The 18,550-nt window shown below is 51.5% G+C and overlaps 3 protein-coding genes across 14 annotated transcripts in view; all 3 read right to left on the bottom strand.

Moving 5' to 3' along the window:
- Tspear (thrombospondin type laminin G domain and EAR repeats) overlaps window positions 1–18,550 on the bottom strand; it is a 224,462-nt gene that overhangs the window by 21,997 nt on the left and 183,915 nt on the right. Inside the window, exons 3-4 of the mRNA XM_031346936.1 lie at window positions 987–1,225; window positions 327–417 (exon numbers count right to left, since the gene is read on the bottom strand). Coding sequence (XP_031202796.1) covers window positions 327–417; window positions 987–1,225 — 330 coding nt within the window. The remainder of the gene's footprint in view (window positions 1–326; window positions 418–986; window positions 1,226–18,550) is intronic.
- Window positions 3,173–3,941, bottom strand: LOC116074390 (keratin-associated protein 10-1-like). 2 transcript variants are annotated; one of them, XM_031346967.1, is made up of 2 exons: window positions 3,772–3,877; window positions 3,176–3,696 (listed from the first exon to the last, which is right to left on the bottom strand). In XM_031346967.1, the coding sequence occupies exons 1-2, from the start codon at window positions 3,875–3,877 to the stop codon at window positions 3,176–3,178; spliced, it is 627 nt and encodes a 208-aa protein (XP_031202827.1). The 2 variants fall into 2 exon arrangements, with proteins under 2 accessions (XP_031202826.1, XP_031202827.1); XM_031346966.1 differs by having other exon boundaries at window positions 3,173–3,941.
- On the bottom strand, window positions 12,123–12,992 carry LOC116074386 (keratin-associated protein 10-3-like). Of its 11 annotated transcripts, none has more exons than XM_031346952.1 (3): window positions 12,827–12,992; window positions 12,498–12,766; window positions 12,123–12,398 (listed from the first exon to the last, which is right to left on the bottom strand). In XM_031346952.1, exons 1-3 carry the CDS (start codon window positions 12,990–12,992, stop codon window positions 12,123–12,125), a joined length of 711 nt encoding a protein of 236 aa, XP_031202812.1. The 11 variants fall into 11 exon arrangements, with proteins under 11 accessions (XP_031202812.1, XP_031202814.1, XP_031202811.1 ...); XM_031346954.1 differs by having other exon boundaries at window positions 12,842–12,992; XM_031346951.1 differs by having other exon boundaries at window positions 12,498–12,810; window positions 12,862–12,992.

Genomic DNA, 18,550 nt, shown 5'->3' with positions numbered 1-18,550 from the left:
GGATAGGTGAATGGATGGATGAGTGAATGAATAGATGAATAGATGGATGGATGGATTGAAAGGCTGGATTCAAGCATCAGTTTGTCAGAGTTTTGGGGACAGGCTTCCATGGTAGGAGGACCTGTGAGCAGGGTACCCAAGAACCTTAGAGAAGGATGTGCTAGAAAGTAGGAACAACCAGTGTGAGAGCCCTGAGGTAGACCCATGATACCTTCGTGTTCCTGGCTCTTCCTTAGCACAGATGGCAATCTATCATCAAAGCATATAACAGGCTGCTACCACACTCCAGGGCAAGGGAGGCTGCTGGCAGCCCCTCTGACACTCACTGTGAATAGGCCTTTCGTCCTCTTCCGGCTGCCAATGAAGAACTGGGCTCCTCTTACTGATAGGGTGGGTGGGAAGGGAACATCAGCCATTCTGAAACACGAGTGGACAGTACTAGCGCTATAATAGAAGGACCTCATTGGCTTATGAAGGTCAGGGACGGGTCTCACATGGAAACAAGCGGGCATCCTGGGCAGCTGTGAAGACAGGCTCCATCGCGATTAGAGGTCCAGAGCCTGCTGAGCAGTGCACTCTCCCCACCCGTAGCCTACCTCAACTCTGTGCTAGATAGAGTCCAACCTTATTGCTGGCCTATATTCTCAACACAAGGATCTCAGATCGTCCTTGGCTACAGTTGTCCAAGTAGGTGGTTTCTGACTCCTGACTGGCCCCTCTATTTCACAGAGCTTTGCAGCTGCTCCATGGCCCCAGACCTGATAATAGAAGCCTGTTTCCCACAAGGTCCGATCAGGGACCTGCCTTTGGAGCTAGCACCTAAGGTGTTCTCCATAGTCTGCCTCAGGTAAAGGATTTGGCAGGGCAGGGGGAGACTTACTCAGGGCCCACACCCCCACTTCACAGTGGCAGAACAGCCACTAGAATGAGTTTCTCAAAGGACACACAGCACGGTCAATCACTGGGATGCGCATCCCGGTACCTACATGTCCACTGGGAGGCCACAGTCCATGGTGAGGGAAAAGGATCCCTGGGACACAGCCAAGATCAGAGTGTGCCATCGGCTGTCCATGAGGCCGGGGCTCCGGAAGGACACGCGGGTCTGCCAGGCACCAGCCAGGTCCTCGCTGAGAAATAGGAAGTGCAGCCGTGTGGGTGAGTACCTCAGGCCGAGCAGTAGCGTGTCCCTCTCCTCCGCCAGCAGGGAGAGCAGGTATTCATTCTTCTGTGGAGAGCAGGGCCAGAGGTGGAGCAGAGCTGAAGGAAAGGGAGGAGGGAAGGACCAAGAAGGACGGGCAAGGCCAATGGGGTGAGACAGACGGGAAGGTGGGCGGAGCTAAGGGGGCGGAGATTGGGGCCTGGGAGAGGGTGGAGATAGGAGAGGGGTGGGGCTGAGAGGAGGAGGGTGGTGCTAACCAGAGAGTGGGTGGAGCTAATGGAGCCTTATCCAGTAGCATTTCTGGGTGGGAACTCAGTGAACCTCCTTACACCAACCTCCTGCCCGCCTCCGTACAAGAAGCCTCGTTAGTCTATGTGCACAACAGAATGTTTTCAAATAAGTTCTGACCTGCTCCATCTTGAAGGAGTCTGGAGGACCTCACATTGAGGCCAGAAAGATAGGTGCTGAGCCACTCTGCGCAGCTCCCCAGAGGCTCAGATCCATACAGACACAAACAACAGGGTGCTAGGGGCTGGCGGGGGAGGGAGAGGGGGAGGGGGAGGGGGAGCGGAGCAAGCGGCCAGTAGTTCACAGCATAGCTGGAGCTTGCTAGGAAGAATGTGAATAAACAACGTGCTGGTCGCGCGCTCACTAAGACGAAGACAGTAAATTCTATGCTCTGTGTGTTTTATTTATTACAGTCCAGCAAAGCAGCATGCCTGCTAGGTTCTGTGGTTTCAAAAGTTAACAGTATCCTTTACACTGTGGGCTATTGATTTAACACATCTCACTCAGCCGGAGACATTAGCTTCTTAGCCTAACATAGGCGGTCTGAAGAGCTGAATGGTAAGTCAGCCAGTGGATTCTGTTTGTGCAGGTGTGTACACTCTTACTATTTCGTTAGCGAGGCTCTGCTCCAGTGAGCCTGTTCTAAAGGGGGCCTGTGTGGTTTCCAGAGTCGGCTCAATGCACCTTGGTCATCATGTGGGACCCTTTTGTTCAGTCTCCTTTGGGAACAGAGGAGATCTTTCTGCCCCTGAAGTTCTCACAATGGTAAAGAGGGTGAGTCTGTTTCCCTGGGGACTTCCAGGAAATGGTGTGAGGCTTGGGAGCTGGCGGGTGACAAGGAACAGAACCCTCCCTCCCAGGGATGTCCAGAGTATCAGGAGCCACAGCAGGCTGAGAGAGCTAGAGGGATGAAGAGCGAGAATGGGGAGGTATAGGGATTGAGGCCCCCAGTGCCTCTCTAAACACACACAGCAGGTTCACACTGGTTTGAGTTGTCGAGTGCTCCCCCTGTCCCGGGCCCTTAACCTCGTTTTGAATGCCTTTTTGTTGCTGCGAATAACCACCACGGCTTATGGAGGATAGAGTTTATTTTAGCTTTTGGAGTCCGTAGAAGTGGGAGATTAATGGCAGCCGGTGAGTGGAGCAGGAAGCCAGAGATCACATCTCTAACTACGAGCAGAAAACAGGGAGAGCACTTAAACCGGGCCAAAGATACCAGCTCCAGAAACCTACCCCCAGTAACTTACACCCCCAAGGAACCCTCTAAAACTTCCACAACCATCCAAACAGAACCGTCCAGCAGAGACCAAGTCTTCAAACACATAAGCCTACTTGAGACTTCTTTCATTCAAACAACCAGTGACCTCACAGGGGAGGTGGCTACTGTCCCTTGTCAATGGCTGAGCCCAGTCCTTCCCTCCTAGAAACATAACTGGCTAAGGAGATGGACATTTAAGAGGAGATCCGGGTCGTTAAAAACGTTTATTGAAGCCAGGGGCTGCTGACAGGCTGGTGCTGGGGACAAGCAAATAGAGCAAAGGGACAGGAGAGACAAAGTCCCAGAGGATTAGCAGGCCTCCTGGGAAGCAGGAGGAGAGGTCAAGTCACAAGGGACAAGTTGGGGGGCTCCATCTTGGGGGGAGTCTATCCTAGATCAGGGTCAGACTGGAGAAGCTGAGAGGGGCCCCAGGAAGGGACCTGAGCCAGCTGACCCCAGGAACAGGCCCATCAGCAGCTGGACTTCTGGCCACAGCAGGCCTGTCTGGAGCAGGCAGGGCGGCACAGCAGGGACACACAGGAGGCTGGGCGACAGCAGCTGGGCTGGCAGGAGGAGGCACAGCAGGAGGAGGTGGGCACACAGCAGGCAGGTCTGCACACAGGGCGACACAGCAGGGACACGCTGGAGCAGGGCTTGCAGCAGACGGGAGCACAGCAGGAGGGCTGACAGCAGGAGCCAGAGCAGATGGGTGTGCAGCACATAGGCTTACAGCACACAGGCACACAGCAAGAGGGCTGGCAGCATGAGGACTGGCAGCTAGACTGCTGGCAGCATGATCCAGAGCAGATGGGAGTGCAGCAGACAGGCTTGCAGCAGAGAGTCACACAGCAGGGCTGCTGGCAGGGGGAGCAGCTACAGCAAGCTGGCTGGCAGCAAGATTGCTGGCAGCATGAGGGTGTGCAGCAGGAAGATTGGCAGCAGGGGCTGGACACACAGCTCACTGGGGTGCAGACGAGGGTCAGGCAGGGGGCTGGGGCACAACAACTTGGGGCACAGCAGCTGGGCTGGCAACAGCTGGGGGCACAGCAGCTAGACTGGCAGCAGCTGGGGGCACAGCAACAGGGCTCACAGCAGCTCTCTGGGCAGTCATCCACCTGCCAGGAGGAGTTGGTGCAAGCGTCAGAGCAGACAGACATGGTGGAGGCGGCCATGGAAGGGGTTGGCTGGAGGTTAGAGTGTGTGAGTGTATGTGTCGAACTGTGTATGAGACTGTGTGTGTTTTATGTGCTAAGCTGTCAGCTTTTATACCAGACAGGTTATGTTTTTCATCCGGAAGCCTCTAGAATCTTCCTTCCTGGTGGGTATTTTGAGCAGCGTCCTGAAAGCCTTTGTTAATCTGTTTATTTACATTAGAGTCACTCCTGAGTTCCAAGTGCTGACTTAGCACCTTAGGGTGCTGTGGTGCCTAGTCCTCCAAGTGGAGTCTTGCCCATGCCATGTGCCGCCACATTCAGGCTGCTCCACTGGGCAGCGGACAGGCAGGAGTTCCAGCCCGGGTGGGTGGGTAAAGTTGTGAAGCCTGCTGGCTGTAGATGCAGCTGGCACGGAAAATATCCCTGAACATTGCGGAGACTGGCCTGAGTGTCAAGGTGGCACAGGTCTGCAGAGAACGAGACAGTGAAGGAAAATAGGGGAGAGATACTTCCAGAACACAGGCTTCCCAGAACAGTGTCAGAGAAGGGGAGTTGTGGATGAAGTCCCACAGTTGTGGGGACTGAGCCCCCCACCCCCTGCACCTGAATCTCAAACAGTGTGCTGTGCGCTCGCGTAGGCTGGGAACCTGTGCGTCATGTGCACACGGACACCTTGGGGGCATTCCGACAGGCCAGCAGCCTAGAATGGATGCTAAGCTCAGCTGAGGCTGTGGGTTGGCAGAGCATGGATAACACCAGGAGAGGGGAGGGAAGCGGGCTGGGCTTTAGCAAGAGGCTCTGAGAGATCCTGTCTGGGAAAGAAGAGCTAAGGCCATCTACAGTAGGAACCAAGTGACCCGCCTAAGCCTGCAGGGACAAGTTAGCCTGCCCACCTGGGGCCACCAGCCACCAGACCCACTCCTCTTCCCCCACCTCTGTTTAATCCATTTTTGTTGTTTATGATCTCAAGATTCAACCAACTATGGCATGCAAATCTCTTTTTTTATAGCTCTATAATATTCCACTGTATTGATCTACCATAGTGTATCCATCTAGTGACTGATGGATCATATATATATATGTACATATATGCATATATGTATATGTATATATATGTATATATGCATATATGTGTATATATATATACATATATATATGTTTTTGTTTTTGTTTTTTCGAGACAGGGTTTCTCTGTGTATCCCTGGCTGTCCTGGAACTCATTCTGTAGACCGGGCTGGCCTCGAACTCAGAAATCCGCCTGCCTCTGCCTCCCAAGTGCTGGGATTAAAGGCGTGCGCCACCACCGCCCGGCTTGATGGATAATATTTTGATTGTCCCCTGTTTACTTCGGACATGCCTAAAGCTCTGTGACCAATGTTTGTGCTTGGTGTCTCATGTGACAATGAGTTTTCTTTTCTCCAAAAGACTCCACGTAGAGTAAAGACTGTGTTGCTAGCTTTCTCGGGTCAGGCGGCGATGAATGTTTGTGTTCGGGATGCACTCCCCGCGAGGAGCATCCCATCTGCATTCCGCGGTAGTGTGACTAGGTGGCGCTCTCTGCTCTTGTATCTGTGACTGCATGCACTCTCTGATGGCTGGTGCTGGGTTGGGTGTCTTTAGTGGGCTCCTCTGCCAAGCTGCCTTTGTGTCCACCGAGCACCCGGCACCAGTGTGTGAGAGGATACACTCTCCGCACTGGGCTTCTCAACCTCAGTGCCTTTAACAGGCTGTGGGGCTTCTGCACTGTGTGCTTAGCATTTCCTGCTGAGCGTCTCACCTGCGGCTCATCTGCCCAGGCATCCTACTTCTATATAATATGTGATACATGATATAATTAAAATATAAATATATAATGTATAATACATATTAAAACCTAATACATAATATATAGTAAAAACATATAAAATGTTTTCATATTATATACACACACACATATATATGTGTATATATATATATATATATATATATATATATATATATATCTCCTTAGACTTTTTTCTTTTGACACAATGTACTGGCTGGTTTTGTGCATCAATTTGACACAAGCTGGAGTTATCACAGAGAAAGGAGCCGCCTCCCTTGAGGAAATGCCTCCATGAGATCCAGCTGTAAAGCATTTTCTCAATTAGTGACCAAGGGTGAGAGGGCCCCTTGTGGGTGGTGTCATCCCTGGGCTGGTAGTCCTGGGTTCTATAAGAAAGCAGACTGAGCCAGGCGGTGGTGGTGGTGGACACCTTTAATCCCAGCACTTGGGAGGCAGAGGCAGGCAGATTTTTGAGTTTGAGGTCAGCCTGGTCTGCAGAGTGACAGCCAGGGCTACACAGAGAAACCCTGTCTTGGGAGAGAGAGAGAGAGAGAGAGAGAGAGAGAGAGAGAGAGAGAGAGAGAGAGAGAGCAGACTGAGTAAGCCAGGGGGAAGCAAGCCAATAAAGAACACCCCTCCATGGCCTCTGCATCAGCTCCTGCCCCCAAGTTCCTGTCCTTGTGTGAGTTCTAGTCCTGACTTCCTTTGGTGATGAACAGCCACGTGGAAGTGTGAGCTGAATAAACCCTTTCCTCCCCAACTTGCTTCTTGGTCATGATGTTCCTGACTAAGACACACAAGGTCTCATGTAGCCCAGGCTACCCCTGGGATTCACTGTTTAGCTGAGGATGAGTTGGAACTCCGGATCCTCCTGCCTCCATTTCCTAAGGACTAGGATCACAGGAGTGCATCACCAACCATACCTGGCTCATGCCAGTGTGGTTTAAATGAGAGTTTAATGCCCACGAAGCCGGCTCAACAGCCAGTGTCCTGTTGTGTTGGTTCCAGAACCTGCCTCACATCAGGGCATGTAGACACTCTCGTATGTGCGTAGTGAAGGTAAAACATGCTCACTTGCTCTCTTTCTCTCCCCTCTCTCCTCTCTTTTTTTCCAATCCTTCCCCTCCCCCTCCCCTCTCCCCTCCCTCTCCCATAGGCTTTCTGAGCACATAGCTGGGACAGTGACAAAAGGTCTGCTCTCTTTGTTACTTAGAGGTCAGGACCATGGGAGGGCTCACTGTTGCCTTATGGGAGGATTTTCTTGGGACGCGTGAACTGTCCGCCTTTGTTTATGTCCCTTTCTCATGGTGATGATGGGTCCATGGCAATCACACGTTCATTTGAAAATCTGTGAATCTCTGCGAAGATGTCTGCTAGGAACCGGAAAGGTCTGCTGATGAGCAGGGACAGTCCCTGTTCCTGAAGCGTTCAGAAGGTCTTTGCATGCGTTTCATAGTTTCCCAAGTTCTCCATGAGTTCTGCAACTCATGGGCTTAGCTTGGATAGGAGGACATCTGTCCCCCAGTGATGGCTGGCTGGGATTGGTCGGCTGAGTGTCCGGAGGCCTGTCTTGCTGGAGGTTAGGGAGAAGGTACAGCACACGTTCCTAACAGGTACCCCACCAGAGTAAGGAAGTCTCCTCACCACGGATGATGGGGTGCTTTTATTGTGAAAGAGTGCTGGGATGTTCTCACTCCTTTTCTGCATGTATTGATAGGATCATGTGATGTTTGCCTTTAATGTATCAACACCATGTATTACATGAGTTCATTTTTCAGCTATTGATCCAATCTTTCATTCCAGAGATAGAGCCCACTTAGCCACAGCGTTAAGCAGCGCTGTGCTATTGTGACAGAATGCCAGAGGCGGCGTACCTATGAAGAAGAAAGGTCACCTGACTCTTAGTTTGGAAGTTTCACTATGCATGGGCTGCTTTCCTGTTGTGATGACGAAACAGCATAGCCAGCGCAATTTAAAGGAGAGAGCTTCTATGGGCTTATGGTTCCAGAAGGAGGTATCCATCGTGGTGTGTTAGTGACAGATGGAGAGACAGCCATGACAGCTGGAGTAGCAAGCTGGAAGCTCACCTCTTGCACTACCGGCATCAAGCAGAGAGAGTGAATGCAAAAAGAACCCTGCATGACTCTTTAAACTCTCAAAGCCCGCCTCCCCTGACACTCTTCCTCCCTCAAGGTCACACCTCCTAATCCTCCCCAAACAGTGTCACCAACTGGAGATCGCATGTTCAACTACTGGAGCCTACGGGAGACGTCCCATTCAGATCGTTACACACTACATGGCTGCTTGGCTCTGATGCCTTCAGGCCTGTGACAGGCACCATACCATGGTGAGGATGGGACAGGAATCTGCTTATTTGTGGTTAAAAGAAGAAGGCCAAGGTCGCAATGATCCCTTCAAACGCACGCTCCAATGTGTTAGTCACCTTTTGGTTGCTGTGACACAGCTGTGACCAAAAGCAACTTGGGGAGGAAAGGGTTTATTTCAGCATAGAGTTCCACATCACGATCGATCATCCAAGGGAGTTGAGGCAGGATCAAAAGGCAGGGACTGAAGCAGAGGCCATAGAAGAGTGCTGCTTACTGGCTTGCTCCCAATAGCTTGCTCAACCTGCTTTCTTAAATATCCTTGGACCCCATGCCCAGGGTTGATACCATGTCTCCAGTAGGCTGGGTCCTCACACCAGTCACTGATGGAGAAAATGTCCCATAGACTTGCCTATGGGAATCCGATGGAGGCACTGTCTTAAGGGAGGTTCCTCTTCTCAAATAACCCTAGCTGTGGTGTCAAGTTGACAAAAATCTACTCAGCATATTCGAAGACATCACCATCTCCCAACATAGCCGCAGGATGGGGACCAAGCCTTCAGTACCCGGGTTCTGCGGTGCACTAAACAACTACAGACCTCTTGCCCACGGCTCGGTTTCTGTGGTGCTGGATTCCATTGCTGGGGTTCGCCGAGGGCCTATATGACAAAGGTTTCCACTCAAAACATGCCAAGGACCCCCAAAAAGGATGAACGAATTTGACCTTAAAATGGGCAAGAGAACCGCACAGACCCCCCACCTAAGGTATTTACCACATGCTTGTTTCTGGGGTTGGCATGAAAGTAACTCATGCCTCAGAGTGGTTTGAGATGTGTCACTCCCTCTTCCGGTTTTCAGGAGGGGTCCTGAGGGTGGGTGTGGGTTCTTCTTGGTCTGTTCCCACTGGGGTCTCTATTTTCCTTCCTTGTGCTTCAGCTCTGCTCGGGTACCTGACCCGAGGCCTTTCTCGGCACAGGTGCCCACAGCTGTGAGTCTCTCCCACTGCAGAGCTGGTGTGCCTGTGCAGCTGTGAGGGTTGAGGGTCAGTGCCACCTGACAGGATTTGGCATCACCCAGGGAACGCACTTCTGGACGCGTCAGTGAGGGTGTTCCAGGGAGGACTGACTGGGAGGAAAGAGCCACTATGGTGGGTGACTCCATCTTATGGGCTGGAGAGAGGGCGCGCCTGAGCACCAGCATGTATCTCTCTGCTTCCTCACACTTCCTCACTCAGTGTGCCTCCTCACACTCCACCATGATGGACTGTGTCCTCCAACCGTGAGCTAAAATAAATCCTTCCTCCCTTGGGTTACTCTGTTCAGGCATTGTTTGTTCACAATCCGGAAAGACACCCATAGAAGGGACACCAAGGGCTCGACTCAACAGGGGTGGGGATGGGATGGGGGTGTGGGATCTGCTCCCCATATCTGACACAGGTCGAGGTACACACTGCAAAGGACACTTACAATCAACAATAAATTAACCTAACTAAAAAAAAAAAATATGACCAAGAGAGCTGGATAGATCCCTTCCCTAGGAAAACACCCAGAATGTAAGTGATGCCCACAGTGTAAACTTGGAAAACTGTGAGGTCCCCAGCAGTATGGAGTATATCTGTGATCTGAGGTAAGGCAGGAGGAGAATCATGAGTTTGAGGATGGTTTGTGCTATGTAGAAAAACCCTCAGGGTTGGCAGGGAGCAAGACAGAGAGAGGAAGAGGGAGAGAGGGAGAGAGGAAGAAAGAGAGATTGGGAGAGCAAAACAGAGAAAGCAGGAGAGAGGGAGAGAGAGTGAGCAAGAGCGAGCAAGTGAACGAGAGCGAGCGAGAGCAAGCAAGAGAGAGATCGTGAGAGCAAGCAAGAGAGAGGGGGAGAGAGATTGTGAGAGAACGAGAGAGAGCTAGAGTGAGCAAGAGGGAGAGAGAGAGAGAACAAGAAAGAGATGGAGATAGAGAACAGATGTTGCAGATGTTGGGGTGTGGGGGGGAGAAGGATACTGTCCCTCAGGGTTTCTGGGAATTCAGGATGGCTCAGGGCTGTGGAAGAACTTGGTGGGCTCTTTAAAAAACAAAACCTAAACACACCTCTCCAATTAGAGTATTCCCACTCTGTGGTATTTATTAAAGGAGCTGAAAAGCCATGTCTTCACAGAGATCTATGAATGCATGTGTTTCAGTTACCACGGCAAAAGCTCCACAGAGCTGAGCCGAGTCTTAGCTGGGAGAAAGACATCCTGCAGGGAAGGGAGAGACCCCTTCAAGGCAGAGAAGAGAACTATGTTCAGCACCAGAGGAAAATGACTGTGGAGGATGGGGGTGGGCATGGGGGGAACAGAGGGGCATGGAGATGGAGGGGCTTGGAGAACCTGAGGGGATACAGTAGGACCTGGAGAGGCACAAACATCTTCTAAGCATGATTCTAAGTAAGGGGAGCAGGCTGCTTGCAGGGAGTGGGTGTTCAGGGAGATTCCACGGGGTTCTAGAACCCTGAGGGCACCCAGGACAGGTAAGACACCGCCAAGATGGGGACGTGTGTGTGTGTGTGTGTGTGTGTGTGTGTGTGCGTGTGCGTGTGCGTGTGCGTGTCACCCATTTGGCAAAGTCTTCAGCACTTTAGAATGGTTGCAAAGCCAGATCTCTGGGCTCCAGCTGCACCGGGCCTTGGCCTGCTTGCTCCAGCTCAGCCACTTCCTCCTGTGAAGTTCTTGTGGACAGTACTTGTTTAGTGGCTGTGAGTCTTATCCCTAACTCATCAACACCCCTCTTCCGCACAGCACTCCTTTCCAGCGGCCTCACTCTGGGTTTCTTTCTCTAAACATCTTCTGGTCTTTGAGCAATGGCTCCATCCTTCCTAATTTCTGGGCTCTGTGGGATAGGTGAGGCTGGTGGGTTCCCATCCACTGATTGATCGTCTACTGGGCTACAGTTTCCCTGCCTTGGGCATCTACTAAAATGAATGGCTCTATAGCTGGATGCTGGCACAGCTGGATGCTATCTTTCTGTGATCACTCAAGGGCTAGGAGGCAGCAGACTGGTTACTTAGTGTTTTAGTCAGGGTTTCTATTCCTGCACAGACATCATGACCAAGAAGCAAGTTGGGGAGGAAAGGGTTTATTCAGCTTACTTCCACATTGCTGTTGATCGCCAGAGAAAGTCAGGACTGGAACTCAAGCAGGTCAGGAAGCAGGAGCTGATGCAGAGGCCATGGAGAGATGTTTCTTACTGGCTTACTTCCCCTGGCTTGCTCAGTCTGCTCTCTTATAGAACCTAAGACTTCCAGCCCAGGGATGGCACCACCCACAAGGGGCCCTACCCCCTTGATCACTTATGAGAAAATGGCCCACAGCTGGATCTCATGGAGGCACTTTCCCAACTGAAGCTCCCTTCTCTGTGATAACTCCAGCCTGTGTCAAGTTGGCACACAAAAGCAGCCAGTACACTTAGGTATTCCAATGGTAAATTAGGTCAGGTAATTTCTCTGACTCCCTTCAAAGGAATTCCCCTCAGGGCACTACTCAGACTCTAAAGATGGGCTTCATGCCTGGGAGATTGCCCCAGACTGAGTTCCACCGTCTGTTTGCTGGGGATCCCGTACCCAGCAGCAGTTTCTCCTTGCCAGCTAGGCATGTGTCTGAGGCAATCACCCAGTGGATAATGAGGACCCTCTGTGGATGATGGGGATTCTGACCAGATATGGGGGAACATCATTGTAGTGTCTCACTCTTTGTACAGAACATGGCACCGAGCTCCACTGGTCAGCCCTAGGGCGGGTAGCCAGCATCTCTCTCTATTGCAGGGCTAAGTCGTCTCCCCCACCCTCCCACAAAAAATCGCAGCTCCTAGAGACTGACATCTACCTAAGCCACATTTCTCAGGCAGGACAGGAGATGCAGAAGGTTAGAAGGGTTTATTGATGTTGTGAACTGCCAAATGGCTGATGCCAAAGATAAGTGACCAGAACGGAGAGACAGTGACCCAGGCTGCAGGTGGGGTTCTTGGGAGTCAGGAAGATCGCTCAAGCCAGTGTATAACATGTTGGGGTTCTGTCCTGGGATCACGCACATCTGTCCCACATCAGGAGCAGAATAGAGGGAAGAGAGGGATCAGGAAAAAAGACACAAGCCATAGGCAGGCCCTCAGCAGCTGGACTTCTGGCCACAGCAGGCCTGTCTGGAGCAGGCAGGGCGGCACAGCAGGGACACACAGGAGGTTGGGCGACAGCAGCTGGGCTGGCAGGAGGAAGCACAACAGGAGGAGGTGGGCACACAGCAGGCAGGTCTGCACACAGGGCGGCACAGCAGGGACACGCTGGAGCAGGGCTTGCAGCACACAGGCTTGCAGCACACAGGAGCACAGCAGGAGGGCTGGCAGCAGGAAGAGGAGCCAGAGCAGATGGGTGTGCAGCACACAGGCTTGCAGCACACAGGCACACAGCAGGAGGGTTGACAGCAGGAGGACTGGCAGCTAGACTGCTGGCAGCATGACCCAGAGCAGATGGGTGTGCAGCAGACAGGCTTGCAGCACACAGGCACACAGCAGGGGGGTTGACAGCATGAGGACTGGCAGCTAGACTGCTGGCAGCATGGTCCACAGCAGATGGGTGTGCAGCAGACAGGCTTGCAGCAGAGGGTCACACAGCAGGGCTGCTGGCAGGGGGAGCAGGTGCAGCAAGCTGGCTGGCAGCTAGACTGCTGGCAGCATGAGGGTGTGCAGCAGGAAGATTGGCAGCAGGGGCTGGACACACAGCTCACTGGGGTACAGACGAGGGTCAGGCAGGAAGCTGGGGCACAGCAGCTGGATTGGCAACAGCTGGGGGCACAGCAGCTGGGGATACAGCAACTGGGCTGGCAGCAGCTGGGGGCACAGCAGCTGGACTGGCAACAACTGGGTTGGCAACAGCTTGGGGCACAGCAGCTGGGCTCACAGCAGCTCTCTGGGCAATCATCCACCTGCCAGGAGGAGTTGGTGCAAGCATCAGAGCAGACAGACATGGTGGAGGCGGCCATGGCAGAGCTGGGTTGGAGTAGAGTGTTTGAGTGAGTGTGTGTGTGTGTGTGTGAAGAGCTGCGCGAAGGCTTTTATCCCCCTGTGCTGTTGTTGGCTGTCCCTCCCTTCCTTGTTGGTGAGCCCCGTGGCCACAATTAGGGTGTTTATCTGGGATGATGTTGTCAGGTCTGTTTCCTGCCTGCATGTGGTACTGGGATCCATGATGGAGCATCAGCATTAGGTGAGGTTAGGCTCTGTAAGCAGTGAGGTTGGGGTGTCCTAGGTGGGCTGCAGAGATGTCACCCAGCCATGGCCGGCTGCCAGGGTTCTCACTCCCTCTGCAAGAACCAGTGCCAGGGGAGTGATGTCCTCAGTACCCCTCCCATACCCTAGCTCTGAATGACAGTTGTCATTTTGTGGTAGCACCCAGAGGCCACAGAGGTGTGCGGTGATCCGTTCAGAGCTACTTCGTATGGGGGTGCAGCGGCAGGCTAATGGCCCCTGCCTGCATCCTGCTACAGCATCTCTTCAACTCTCATACTTCTCTGCGGTGACCTGTGAGACTGTCCACCCTGCCCTTGTGCCTAAGGCTGCAGGAAGCTGCGTTCATCTCCTTCCCACATAGGCAGGTTGGCAACTCCTGGGTGGGGTTTGCAAGTTCCGAGACATGAGTGACTCCATGTGGGATGATGCCCATGTGTCTTGCCTGCCTCTTACCCAACCCTCTCATTCCTCTGCCCGGCTTCTCCTGGCCAGCCTTCCTCACCCTCCCTATGGATCAGTCTCACACCTCCATAACTATGCAGATTTGTATTAACACTTTTTTTTTTTTAAAGAATTATTTTTTTACGTATGTGAGTACACTGTAGCTCATTTTCAAACACACCAGAAGAAGGCATCAGATCCCATTACAGATGGTTGTGAGCCACCATGTGGTTGCTGGGAATTGAACTCAGGTCCTCTGGAAGAGCAGTCAGTGCTTCTTAACCGCTGAGCCATCTCTCTAGCCCCCTGTTTTATATCTATTTATATAAAAGTTTTTAGTGTCTGCTTCCTTAGTAGACACATATCCCTGCTCTTAAGCAGAATAACCATTCGGACCTTCTGAAGTATGTGTAGCTGAAAGTGGAGGCTTAGCCTCATAATGCCTGTGTCTGAGACTAGTCTTTCCTTACGTTTTTTTTTTTTAAGATTTATTTATTTATTATATGTAAGTACACTGTAGTTGTTTTCAGACACCCCAGAAGAGGGTATCATATCTCATTATGGATGGTTGTGAGCCACCATGTGGTTGCTGGGATTTGAACTCAGGACCTTTGGAAGAGCAGTCAGTGCTCTTAACCGCTAAGCCATCTCTCCAGCCCTTTTTTTTTTTTTTTTAAAGATTTATTTATTTATTTTTTATATGTATGAGTATACTGTAGCTTTATAGATGGCCATGAGCCATCATGTGGCTGCTGGGAATTGAACTCAGAATGGCCCCGCTCGTTCTGCCCGTTCTAGCCCTGCTCGTTCTGCTCCCCTCCCCCTCACTCCAGTGTAATATACTGACTGTAGCTGTTTTCAGACCCACCAGAACAGGGCGTCAGATCTCACTCTGGGTGGTTGTGAGCCACCATGTGGTTGCTGGGATCTGAACTCAGGACCTTCAGAAGAGCAGTCAGTGCTCTTACCCACTGAGCCATCTCGCCAGCCCCTCCTTACAGGGTTTCTAAAGCAACACAGAGACCAACCTGTGTGGTCAGCTGTTACTCCACACCCAGCACATCCTAGAGAGTAGGAGCCGAGTACAGGCTAGAGGCCATGACCTCCCCACCCTTTCCAGAGCTAAGTGAGCACATGGTAGGGGCTGAGGATGGAAGTAGCAAGTGCAGTGTGGGTAGAGGGTGGATGGAAGACTGTGTGCTGCTCTGCGTGGGGCTGTGCAGGTCACTCCACGTTTGAGGGCCAGAGCTTTGTGAGTGCTTTGGTAACCAACTCCACCCCTGCCCAGCTTCCTGTCCTGTCAGGTTTACTCTCCCTCTCCTTCCACAGAAGACTGCATCCCCAGCCTTGATCCGGGTTGTCTCATTCAGACAAACCAGATCTCTGTTCAGACTCCAAAGACCTGGCACAATTACTTCTTAGTAGAAGGTCTAGGAAGTCACCGATACCTTTTCCTTTTCAGGGAAATTGTTACCAGATGGCTAGATTTGGCGGGGGTGGGGTTGGGGGGTGGGGTTTGGGGTTTGGGGGGCTTGGGGGGAGACGACCCATTCTGATTCTGTCTGAGGTGCCCTGCTGAGCACACTTGATTGTGGGGAGTGGCCCCTTCTCAGCAGGTGGAGCAGAAGTTAAAGAGGCTGGCTTGACAAGTGAATCTCCTGTTTGCAGGCACCAGGGCCCCGGAGATAGCTGAGACTTGACAGACAGAATCGCTGTCTCCAGGAAAGCCCTGGATGGGGTCTGTGTTACTGTAGATTTTCCTTTCGAGGCATTGACTGGGTCACAGCTTCTTGGCAAGAGGCCAGGAAGCTAACCAGAGCCTCTTGTGCTCTCAGAACTGAAGGAAAAACAAAAACAAAAAACAAAAATCAACAACACAGAGTCCAGAGCTGGCTGAGGCAGAAGGGTCTGGAAGTGCTGGGCTTTCAGAAGCAAACACCGTCAGTTCAGGGCCCTCCTTGGGGAAAAGCAAAACAGAAATCACATGGCCATGCTTGTAAATCAGCCCAACCGAATATGGTAAGATGCCCACAGACCAACTGCTTGCCCGAGACACAGCCATCCCTTCTGAGCCAGAAGCAGCACTGGAGACTCAAGGGATCTTAGATCTTTTATTTATTTATTTATTTTAATAAGATTTATTTATTATTATAAATGAGTACACCGTAACTGTCTTCTGACACTCCAGAAGAGGTCGTCAGATCTCATTATGGATGGTTGTGAGCCACCATGTGGTTGCTGGGATTTGAACTCAGGACCTTCAGAAGAGCAGTCAGTGCTCTTAACCGCTGAGCCATCTCACCAGTCTGGTTTGGATTTTAAATGACTCCCAAAGACTTAAAAGGTAAGACTTGGTCTCCGGCTTGCAGTACTACGAGGGTAGGCAGGAACCCTTTGGGGATGGACTTGGTACAAGGAGCTTAGATCACTGAGTTCTCCTGTGAACTGACCCTTTGCCATTTCCTCTCAGTATCAGTAAGGTGAGCATCCCCACCCCCCGGGTGGTGCATCCCCACAGTGAGACTCTGAGCCAAAATAAACCTTTCTTCCTTATAAGGTGTTTGCCTCAGGTATTTTGTCACAGCAACAAAAAGTATTTTCCCCCTATGCTTTGTAGCTGTTGTGTATTTACCCGAGGCTTCCCCTTTGCTCCCAGCTGGCAGTTTCCACCCATCTCCCCTTCACTTCCTGTTACACCTTCACTTCCTGTTTGCTCAGGGCTCAAAGGTGATGAGTGACTCTCTCAGCATGTGCCTCTGAGGTCGTGTTTGGAACTTTCTAGGCTCCCAGGACTGCTTTGAGGCCCTAATTTCCCTCTCTCTCTCCTCTCTCTCTCTCTCTCTCTCCCTTTCTCTCTCTCTCCCTCTGTCTCTCTCTCTGTCTCTCTCTGTGTCTCTCTGTCTCTGTGTCTCTCTGTCTCTGTCTGTCTCTCTGTCTCTGTCTCTGTCTCTGTCTCTCTCTCTCTCTCTCCCTCTCTATCCAGTTTTTTGACACAGAGTTTCTCTGCGTAGCCAACTCAGAAATCCGCCTGCCTCTGCCTCCCAAGTGCTGGGATCAAAGGTGTGGGCCACCACTGCCCTAATTTCTTAAAGCATTTGGTTCCCAGCTTTCCTCAGACTCTGACCCAGGTGTTCTTCTCCACCCAGTTGTTTAATAGATGTCATCTCCGTACCCAGCAAGGCCTGAACCTGAGGAACTAAAACAGGCTCATCAGGGAGCCTCAGACAGGTAAAGATCAATGCCTCGTATCTCCTGGTTTCTGTTGCTGGGATAAAACTCTCTAACCAAGGCCAGCTTAGGGGAGGTCCCACTCCATCACTGAGGGAAGTCAGGCCAGGAACTCAAGCAGGAACTTGATGTGGACAGCATGGAGGGACACGGCCTGCTGGCTTGCTCACAGGCTCATGCTTAGCTAGCTTTATTTATTTATTTTTGAGATTATAATATAGCTACAGCATTTCCCCTTCCCTTTCCTTGCTCTAGCCCCTCCCATGCATTAATATGCCTTCTTGCTTTCATTCAAATTCATGGTCTCTTTTTCTGTAATTGTTATACACACACACACACACACACACACACACACAAACACACCTGTTTGTCATCTATCCATCCATCCTTCCATCCAACTATCCATCCACCCACCCACCTATCCATCCATCCACCCACCCACCCATCCATCCATCCACCAACCCATCCACCCACCCACCCACCCATCCATCCACCCACCCACCCATTCATCCACCCACCCATCCACCCACCCATCCATCCATCCATCTATCCACCCACCCTTCCATCCATCCACCCACCCTTCCATCCATCCACCCATCCATCGATTCCTAAATATATAAACAGAACCTGCTCACTTCATATGATGCTACTTGTATGTGTATGTTTGCAGGGCCGACCACTTGCTACCGGATAACCAACTGCTGTGTTCTTCCCTGAGGGAGACTGTTTCTCCCCCTCAGCATTTCTTATTTGCCTGATGTTCTTTGTGTAGGGTTGAGCCCATTTTAGCGTGCCCATTGGTTTCATCCTTGTTCAGCTCGTGTTTCAAGGCAACAGTGTTGGCGAGACCTCATGGGTGCAGTTTCCCTGGCATCTCTAGTAGACACAATCTTATAGCAAACATCCCGTTCCCCTGGCTCTTACAGTCTTTCCGTCCACTCCTCTGAAATCATCCCTGAGCTTTAGGTGGGGGAGAGTGTTACACAGGCATCAGGAGGGACTGAGCTCCACGATTCTGCATTTTTATCTGTTTTCTGTTATCGTCTTTATGTCTGTGGCAAAAATGTTTCCTTGATGATGGGTGGGAACTACACTTATCTGTGGGTAGAAGGATAAATATTTGGAATGTAGTTAGGGACTATGTTGCTTTAGATGTCACTAGCCCGGGGTAGTTGCCTAGGTTTCTAGTACCAGGTATGACTTGCTTCTTGATGAGTGGGTAGCTAGCTTTCTCATACAGCCAGAACTACCAGGAATGGCACTGCCTAGAGTGGATCTTCCTCCATCAGTTAACAATTAAGCTTATCTCCCACAGACACATCCATAGGCCACTATGATCTGGGCAATCCCTCATTTGAAACCCACTTCTCAGGTTCTAGGCTGTGTCAATCTTCTTCAGATATATATCCACTTTGTTCCCAGATGCCAGTCCCATACAGGGACTGCACCTGCTACTCAGGACTGGGCCTCGTAGGGCAGGCTACTCAGGGAGGTAAAGGTGACAGAGTTCTCCTGGCTGTCCCTGCTTTCCATGCTTTAGTGTCCTGTGAATATTTCCTGAGTGCAGGTGGACACCATACTGCCTGTTCTAAGAGTTCTACAGGGCCCACTATTGGTGGCGTCATTCCCTAGGCTGGTAGTTCTG

The sequence above is a fragment of the Mastomys coucha genome, unplaced genomic scaffold (genome assembly GCF_008632895.1).
Source record: "Mastomys coucha isolate ucsf_1 unplaced genomic scaffold, UCSF_Mcou_1 pScaffold3, whole genome shotgun sequence".
Lineage (NCBI taxonomy): Eukaryota > Metazoa > Chordata > Mammalia > Rodentia > Muridae > Mastomys > Mastomys coucha.
Note: the sequence above shows the minus strand (reverse complement) of the source record. Positions and strands in the feature narration are given on the sequence as shown.

Excerpts from the sequence above, each read along its gene's own strand:
- LOC116074390 (XM_031346966.1), bottom strand. The coding sequence starts at position 3,877 with ATGGCCGCCTCCACCATGTCTGTCTGCTCTGACGCTTGCACCAACTCC.
- LOC116074386 (XM_031346944.1), bottom strand. The coding sequence starts at position 12,992 with ATGGCCGCCTCCACCATGTCTGTCTGCTCTGATGCTTGCACCAACTCC. Across the intron at positions 12,767-12,826 it reads CCCCAGCTGCTGCCAGCCCA|CTTCCTGCCTGACCCTCGTC; the intron begins GTTGCTGTATCC and ends GCTGTGCCCCAG.